The sequence below is a fragment of the Theropithecus gelada genome, chromosome 19, assembly GCF_003255815.1.
Source record: "Theropithecus gelada isolate Dixy chromosome 19, Tgel_1.0, whole genome shotgun sequence".
Lineage (NCBI taxonomy): Eukaryota > Metazoa > Chordata > Mammalia > Primates > Cercopithecidae > Theropithecus > Theropithecus gelada.
Window position 1 is genome coordinate 30,592,416 of NC_037687.1, and position 8,782 is coordinate 30,601,197.

General features: G+C 49.8%; 1 protein-coding gene across 1 annotated transcript in view; it reads right to left on the bottom strand.

The window, feature by feature from the left end:
* Positions 1-3,855, bottom strand: part of LOC112613224 (cationic amino acid transporter 3-like) — a 13,332-nt gene extending 9,477 nt beyond the window's left edge. Inside the window, 4 exon segments of the mRNA XM_025368550.1 lie at positions 761-774; positions 776-939; positions 2,328-2,483; positions 3,480-3,855. Coding sequence (XP_025224335.1) covers positions 761-774; positions 776-939; positions 2,328-2,483; positions 3,480-3,855 — 710 coding nt within the window.
* Between the last annotated feature and the right edge of the window lie 4,927 nt (positions 3,856-8,782).

The following is an 8,782-nucleotide window of genomic DNA, read 5'->3' on the forward strand; positions in this document are numbered from 1 at the left end:
AGTAGCTGGGACTACAGGCGCCCGCCACCACGCCCGGCTTTTTTTTTGTATTTTTAGTAGAGACGGGATTTCACCATGTTAGCCAGGATGGTCTCGATCTCCTGACCTCGTGATCCGCCCGCCTCGGCCTCCCAAAGTGCTGGGATTACAGGCTTGAGCCACCGCGCCCGGCTAATTTTTTTTTTTTTTTTGTATTTTAGTAGAGACGGGGTTTCACCACGTTGCCCAGGCTGGTTGCGAACTCCTGAGCTCAGGCAGTCTGCCCACCTTGGTCTCCCAAAGTGCTGGCATTACAGGCGTGAGTCACCGCGCTCAGTCAAAGTTTTCAAACATTAGAAAAAAAAAAAAACAGGCTGGGCGCGGTGGCTCACACCTGTAATCCCAGAACTTTGGGAGGCCGAGGTGGGCAGATCACAAGGTCAGGAGATCGAGACCATCCTGGCTAACATGGTGAAACCCTGTCTCTACTGAAAACACAAACAATTAGCTGGGCGTGGTGGCGGGCACCTGTAGTCCCAGCTACTGGGGAGGCTGAGGCAGGAGAATGGCGTGAACCCGGGAGGCAGTGAGCCAAGATCACGCCACTGCGCTCTGGCCTAGGCAACTGCACTGTGGCCTGGGCGACAGAGCAAGACTCTGTCTCAAATAAATAAATAAATAAATAAATAATAAATATAAATAAATAAATATAAGTAAATATAAATTAAAATAAAAATTAAAAAAATAATTTTAAAAAAACACACACACAGTGTGCCCTCACCTGTGGGTGTCGTTGGACCCCCAGCCCGGCCCGTTTGTAGTCGGCGTCTGTGAGCTGCCAGTTGTGCAGATCTCCCTTGATGAAGCCGGAGACAACGATGCAGCTCAGAACCAAAAGGTTCACACCTGTGAAGACTTTGGAAACCCAGACTGACTCCCGAGCTCCCAGAGCCAGCACTCCTGTAGCGAACATGGAACATCCGGAATAAGTAAGCCCACGGAGACAGAAGGCAGATCCGTGGTCGCCAGGGGCCAAAGGGAATGAGGAACGACTGCCTAAGGGGTGCAGGGTTTCCCGCAGGGGTGACGAAAACCTTTCCCAACTAGGTGGAAGTAGCGGCTGCACAATGTTATGAACGTACTAAATCCCACTGAACTGCAGGTTTCAAAATGTTCATTTCAGGCCGGGCGCGGCGGCTCAAGCCTGTAATCCCATCACTTTGGGAGGCCGAGGCGGGCGGATCCCAAGGTCAGGAGATCGAGACCATCCTGGCTAACACGGTGTAACCCCGTCTCTACTAAAAATACAAAAAATTAGCTGGGCTTGGTGGCACGCACCTGTTGTCCCAGCTACTCAGGAGGCTGAGGCATGAGAATCACTTGAACCCAGGAGGTGGAGGTTGCAGTGAGCTGAGACTGCACCACTGCACTCCAGCCTGGGCAACAGAGCAAGACTCAGTCTCGGAAAAAAAACAAAAAACAAAAAACTGGCCGGGCGCGGTGGCTCAAGCCTGTAATCCCAGCACTTTGGGAGGCCGAGACGGGCGGATCACGAGGTCAGGAGATCGAAACCATCCTGGCTAACACGGTGAAACCCCGTCTCTACTAAAAAATACAAAAAAAAAACTAGCCGGGTGCGGTGGCGGGCACCTGTAGTCCCAGCTACTCGGGAGGCTGAGGCAGGAGAATGGCGTGAACCCGGGAGGCGGAGCTTGCAGTGAGCCGAGATCCGGCCATTGCACTCCAGCCTGGGTGGCAGAGTGAGACTCCGTCTCAAAAAAAAAAAAAAAAAAAAAAACTAAAAACTAAACTAAAAATAAAAAATGAAATAAAATGATTGATTTTAGCGTGGAGTCCCAGTTACCTGGGAGGCTGAGATGGGAGAATCACTTGAGCTCACTTGAGCCCAGGAGTCCGAGGCTGCAGTGAGCCATGATTGTGTCAGTGCATTTCAGCCTGGGAAACAGAGAGACTCTGCCTTTAAAAAAAAAACAAAAAACTGTTCTAAGTAGAGAGGAAGAAACTTCTCTAAGTTAGTGGTTCTCAGCTTCTGATTGTCCTAATTTGGGGCTGGGTACCCCTGGCATCCCATGGGTAGAGGTCAGGGATGCTGCTCAATGCCCTGTAATGCACAGGGTGGCCCCCGTGACAAAGAATCACGTGCCCCAGGTTGTTAATGCCACCGTGTGGAAACAGTGGTCCCAGTCTTACCTGCCTGTGATTCCCATCATAGGTTCTTCCTTCTGGTTTTCTAATACCCACCACCGTTGCCTCCTCCCCCAAGCCTTTCCCACCCCCTTCCTCCTCCATGCCCCCTCACCCCATCTTATCTCTGACCCCCGCCTCACCAGTGAGGACCAACACCAGGCCCAGCGCAAAAAAGTCTGGATACTTGGCCAGAACTTGAGGCACGTGCAGAGAAATGCCCTGCAGGGCAGGGGAGATGCGATTCCCGATCAGGCTGTCAAACGCAAAACTCCAGGCCTTGGCCACGCTGGCGGCACCTGCAGCGGCAGAAGGAGGAACGTGCGTTTATGAACATGTGCTGAACCCTGACCATGTGCCATGCGCGATCTTGGCTCACTGCAACCTCCGCCTCCCGGGTTCAAGTGATTCTTCTGCCTCAGCCTCCCAAGTAGCTGGGATTACAGGCACTTGCCACCACGCCCAACTAATTTTTGTATTTTTAGTACAGATGGGGTTTCATCATGTTGGCCACTCTGGTCTCGAACTCCTGACCTCAAGTGATCCACCCACTTCAGCCTCCCAAAGTGCTGCAATTACAGACGTGAGTCACTGCACCCAGCCAGGGATAAATCATTTTTAAAAGAAAAAGGGAAAAGAAAAATACCTAATCTCAAAAAAAGTCTTTTGATGGGATGGGGAGGAGTAGTAGAAAAAGAAAAAGAAAAAGAAAATAGGCCAGGCGTGGTGGCTCATGCCTGTGAGAGGCCGAGGCAGGCGTATCACCTGAGGTCAGGATTTCGAGACCAACCTGGCCAACATGGCAAAACCCTGCCTCTACTAAAAATACAAAAATTAGCTGGGCTTAGTGGTGCATGCCTGTAATCCCAGCTACTTGGAAGGCTGAGGCAGGAGAATCGCTTGAACCTGGGAGGTGGGGGTTGCAGTGAGCTGAGATCACGCCACTGCACTCTAGCCTGAGTGACAGAGTAAACCTCCATCTCAAAAAAAAAAAAAAAAAAATGGTGGGGGAATGAGTTTGTGGCACGCATCTCCCCCAAATCTACATGAACTCTATCCCGTACATCCCACAGTTCCCATCTCCTCTTATTGTTCAATCCCGGAAGGGAAGCAGAATGAGACTGCGTAAAGGACATCTGGGCCTTTTCCTGCCACCATTAGCCACCCTCCCTCCCACAAGGTGGATAAACAAAGCGAGTCTGAAGGTCACCATGGCTCCCCCAGCTCCCCCCTCCCTATGCAGATCCTAATTCCTTTGTGTTTCCCACACCTCCCTCCATGCCCCATCATCTCACCAATGACGTAGGAGAGTAAGAGGTTCCAGCCAGTAATGAAAACCACCAGTTGACCCACTGTGATGTAAGTGTAGAGATAGGCGGAACCGGAGCATGGCACCCGGGCCCCAAACTCCGCATAGCAGAGTCCAGACAACATAGAAGTCAGGGCCGCCACCAAGAAGCAGATGACGATGGCCGGTCCAGCTTTCTCTTTGGCCACTTCTCCAGCTAGGACATACATGCCCGCTCCCAGGGTGCTGCCCACACCCAAGGCCACCAGATCCAGGGTCTTCAGACAACGAGACAAACGATGCTCAGAGACCCCCTGGCCCAGCTGCAGGGGCCGGCTGCGCATCAGCTTCCCACCAAATTGGCGAATATTCTGCCAGACCATCTGAGATGGAGTTGAGGAGGGCGCTAAGATCTGCAGAGAACACAAGACAGAAGGCCACTCAGACGGAAAGCCGCGAAGAGTATTTGTACCACTTTGGCCCTGGGAATCAGGTTTAGAACCAGCTCCTCTGAACAGTGCAGTTCTGGGAAGAGCAGGTAGTGAAAAACATTCTGGGCAAATCATCCATCTCTGAACCTCGCGGCCTTCAAATGTAAACACGAACTTTAATACTTTTCAAAGTACTTTTCAAAGTTACATGGCTGGGCGGGGTGGCTCACGCCTGTAAATCCCAGCACTTTGGGAGCCCGAGGTGGGAGGATTGCTTGAGCCAAGGAGTTCGACACCAGCCTAGGCAACATAGTGAGACCCCCATCTCAAGGAAAAAAAAACCTAAAAGTTATTGGAAGGGTTTCTTCTTTAAAGAGATGCAAACAAAAGCTTCCAGTATGGTGGCAGCACACAAGACATAGGAGCTGTGTAACTGATATAATTGGAGTTAATTGGCTGGGAGCAGTAGCTCACACCTGTAATCTCAGCACTTTGGGAGGCTGAGGCGAGTGGATCACTTGAGGTCAGGAGTTTGAGAACAGCCTGACCAACATGGTGAAACTCTGTCTCTACTAAAAATACAAAAATTAGCCAGGCGCAGTGGCACACGACTGTAATTCCAGCTACTCAGGAGGCTGAGACAGGAGAATTGCTTGAACCCGGGAGGCGGAGGTTGTGGTGAGCCGAGACCATGCCACTGCACTTCAGCCTGGGTGACAGAGTGAGATTCCGCCTCAAAAAAAGAAAAAAAAAAAAGAGAGAGGAGACGAGGTGAGGGAAGGGAAGGGGAGAAAGAGAGTGAGCGAGAGAGAGAGAGAAAGAGAGAGAGGAAGAAGAAAGAAAGAAAGAAAAAGAAAGAAAGAAAGAAAGAAAGAAAAAGAAAGAAAGAAAGAAAGAAAGAAAGAAAGAAAGAAAGAGAGAAAGAAAAGGAAAGGAAGAAAGAAAGAAAAGCAAGTCACAAGAAGACAAATACTATATGATTCTACTTGTAAGAGGAATCTGGAGTAGTGAAACTCAGAGACACAAAGCTGGCTACCAAGGGCTGGCGGAGAGGGATGGAACAGAGAGATGTTTAATGGACATAGTTTTCAGTTTTGCAACATGAAAAACTTCTGGATTTTGCTGCAAACTTAAAACTGCTCTGAAAACAATAGTTCGCAGACTAGGTGCATCGACTCATGCCAGTAATCCCAGCACTGTGGGAGGCTGAGGTGGGTGGATCGCTTGAGATCAGGAGTTTGATACCAGCCTGAGCAACGTAGTGAGACCCTGTCTCTACAAAAATAAGTAATTTTTTAAATTAGCCAGGCGTGGTGGTGCATGCCTGTAGTTCCAGCGACTGGGGAGGCTGAGGCAAGAGGATTTCTTGAACCAAGGGGGTGGAGGCCGCATTGGGTAGTGATAGCACCACTGCATTCCAGCATAGGCAGTAGGGCAAGGCCTTCTCTCAAAAAATAAATGAACAAAGAAAATACAAAGTCAAAATGGCTAAGCCAGGCACAGTGATGACCCTGTACTCCCAGCTATTCAGGAGCCTGAGGTGGGAGGATGGATAGGGCCCAGGAGTTTGTGGTCAGCTTAGGCAAGACCTTATCTCAAATAAATAAATAAATAAATAAATAAATAAATAAAATTAAATAAAAATAAAATAATCAAATAAAATAAAAAATAAAGAAAAAATGGAAAAGGTGGTAAATTTTTTTTTTAGACGGAGTCTCCTCTGTTGCCCAGGCCGAAGTGCAGTAGCACAGTCTCGGGTCACTGCAACCTCCGCATCCTGGGTTCAAGCAACTCTCCTGCCTCAGCCTCCCGGTTATTTTTATATTATGTGTTTTCTACCACAATTTTTTAAATGCTGCCGATAATACAGCCGGCCTCAGAGAATTTCTGGGTGGTCGTACAGAAATCACCGATGGAAGGCTGAAATCACTCTCGCTTCCCGCAGAGCCCCTGCGTAAGGCTGAACCCAGGAAACGGGTCTCAAGTCTCTGGACACGCATGCAAGCCCAGCGCAATCCCTGCTCACATCCACAGCTCCAAGCTCCTTGGATTCTCATCTGAAAAGTGGGTATCTCCGCAGTCCGCCCAGGGGGCCAGGCTGATGCAACAGCGCGCGCGCATTGCAGAGGCCTCCTTCCGGGACCCCGAACCGTACGGCCCGCGGTCGACAGAGGAGGGGGACACCCAAGATTTTACCAGACTACTTGCGACGACCGAGGAGCCCTGGATCCGAGGCAATGAGGCTCACTGCAAGCAGACGTGAGCTGGAGCTGCGGGATCTTTAAAATGGCAGCGGGAAACGCTGAGACCCTATGAAGTCCTGCGCCGGCAGGGTGGGACTGACAGGGCCGGCCGGGTGGGCGTATCTGTAGTGATGCAATCAGGCGTTACTTTTTTTTTTTTTTTTGGGTAGGGGGAGACAGGGTCTCTCTGTCGGCCAGGCTGGGAATGCAGTGGTACAAACACGGTTCATTGCAACCTCTACCTTGTGAGCTCAAGCTATCCTCCCACGTCACCACCTCAGCCTCTGGGACCACAGGTGCGCCCACACGCACAGATAATTTTTTTACTTTTTGTAGAGATGGGGGGTCTTCATATGTTGCCCAGGCTGATCTCAAACTTTCTGGCCACCAGCAATCCTCCCGCCTTGGCCTCCCAAAGTGATGGCATTACAAGCGTGAGCCACCATGGCCCGCTGACTTTGACGTTTCTGTAGTTCCCAGCAAGGGGTGATTCTAAGATGTTTGTTTATTTATTTTTACTATTATTATTTTATTTTTTGAGACAGAGTTTCACTCTTGTCGCCCAGGCTGGGATGCGGTGACACAATCTCAGCCTCCAGGTTCAAGCGATTCTCCTGCCTCAGCCTCCCAAGTATCTAGGATTATAGGCACCTGCCACCACACCCAGCTAATTTTTGTATTTTCAGTAGAGACGGGGTTTCACCATGTTGGTCAGGCTGGTCTCAAACTTCTGACCTCAGGTGAATGCACCTGCCTCAGCCTCCCAAAGTGCTGGGATTACAGGCGTGAGCCACCGCGCCTGGCCATTTTAACCATTTTTACATGTAGTGTTTGGTGGCATTAAGTACATTCACATTGTTGTACGACCATCACCACCGTCCACCTCCCAAGCTGGTTTCATCTGGCAAAACTGAAACTCTACTCACTGACTCCCTTTTCTCCTCTCCCTGGCAACCACCGTTCAACTTTCTGTCTGTGTGAATTCGACAACTCTAGGCTCTTCATATAAGTAGAATCATACAATATTTGTGACTGGATTGTTTCACTGAGCGTCATGCCCTCAGAGTTCATCCATGTGGTAGCATGTGTCAGAATTGCCTTCCCTTTTAAGGCTGAATTATATTCCATTGTCTGTACATGCCACGTTTTCCTTATCAGTTCACCCACGGATGGACATCTGGGTTGTCTTCACTTTAGGGCTATTAAATAATGCCGCTATCAACATGGGTATCCAAGTATCTTCCAATGCCCTGCTTTCTTTTTTTTTTTTTGAGACGGAGTCTCACTCTGTCGCCCAGGCTGGAGTGCAGTAGCTGATCTCAGCTCACTGCAACCTCCGCCTCCCGGGTTCACACCATTCTCCTGCCTCAGCCTCCCGAGTAGCTGGGACTACAGGCACCCGCCAGCACACCCAGCTAATTTTTTGTACTTTTAGTAGAGACGGGGTTTCACCATATTATCCAGGATGGTCTCGATCTCCTGACCTCATGATCCGCCGCCTCAGCCTCCCAAAGTGCTGGGATTACAGGCGTGAGCCATCACACCCGGCCTTCAATGCCCTGCTTTCAATCTGTGGAGGTATATGTCGAGAAGTGGCATTGCTGTGTCATACAGTTCTAAGATTTTTTTAAGTGTTTGAATCCATTGATCATTAAGGACCCTATGAAGTAGAGGTTGATCTCATAACATGGGATCCCACTCACACTCCTACTCTCTCTTAGTCTTACCCACATCAGCTTTCCACAGTCTACCCAGACACTCAAGTGTCAGGGACCCCCAAACCAAGGTAGTCACAAACTGGAAAAGGGGGAGCTAACGATTGCTGATATTTGTAAATTCACACAAGAAAAACATGTAACAGGCTGGGAATGGCAGCTCATGCCTATAATCCCAGCACTTTGGGAAGCCAAGGCGTGCAGATCACTTGAAGTCAGAAGTTGGAGGCCAGCATGGCCAACATGGTGAAACCTTATCTCTACTAAAAAAAAAAAAAAGAAAAAAAAAATTAGGCGGGCGTGGTGGCAGGCACCTGTAATCACAGCTGTTCCAGAGACTGAGGCAGGAGAATTGCTTGAACCTGGGAGGTGGAGGCTGCAGTGAGCCAAGATTTTACCATTGCACTCCAGCCTGGGTGACAGAGCAAGACTCCATCTCAAAGAGAAAAAAAAGCATTTAGTAAGCCTCCTACACACATGTAGCCCTGTGCATAAGCACCTTAGAAGATAAAGGTGAGTGAAACTGGGTCCCATCTTACAAGAAGCTCTGTTTGCCAAGAGAGCTAAGCATGCAGGCAGAGAGGTGCAACATAGGTAAGAAGTACTACTGAGCCGGGCGCGGTGGCTCACGCCTGTAATCCCAGCACTTTGGGAGGCCGAGGCGGGCGGATCACAAGGTCAGGAGTTCGAGACCACGGTGAAACCCCGTCTCTACTAAAAATACAAAAAAATTAGCCGGGCGCAGTGGCGGGCGCCTGTAGTCCCAGCTACTTGGGAGGCTGAGGCAGGAGAATGGCAGGAACCCGGGAGGCGGAGCTTGCAGTGAGCCGAGATCGCGCCACTGCACTCCAGCCAGGGGAACAGAGCGAGACTCCGTCTCAAAAAAAAAAAAAAAAAAAAATAAAAGTTCGACTGTTACTG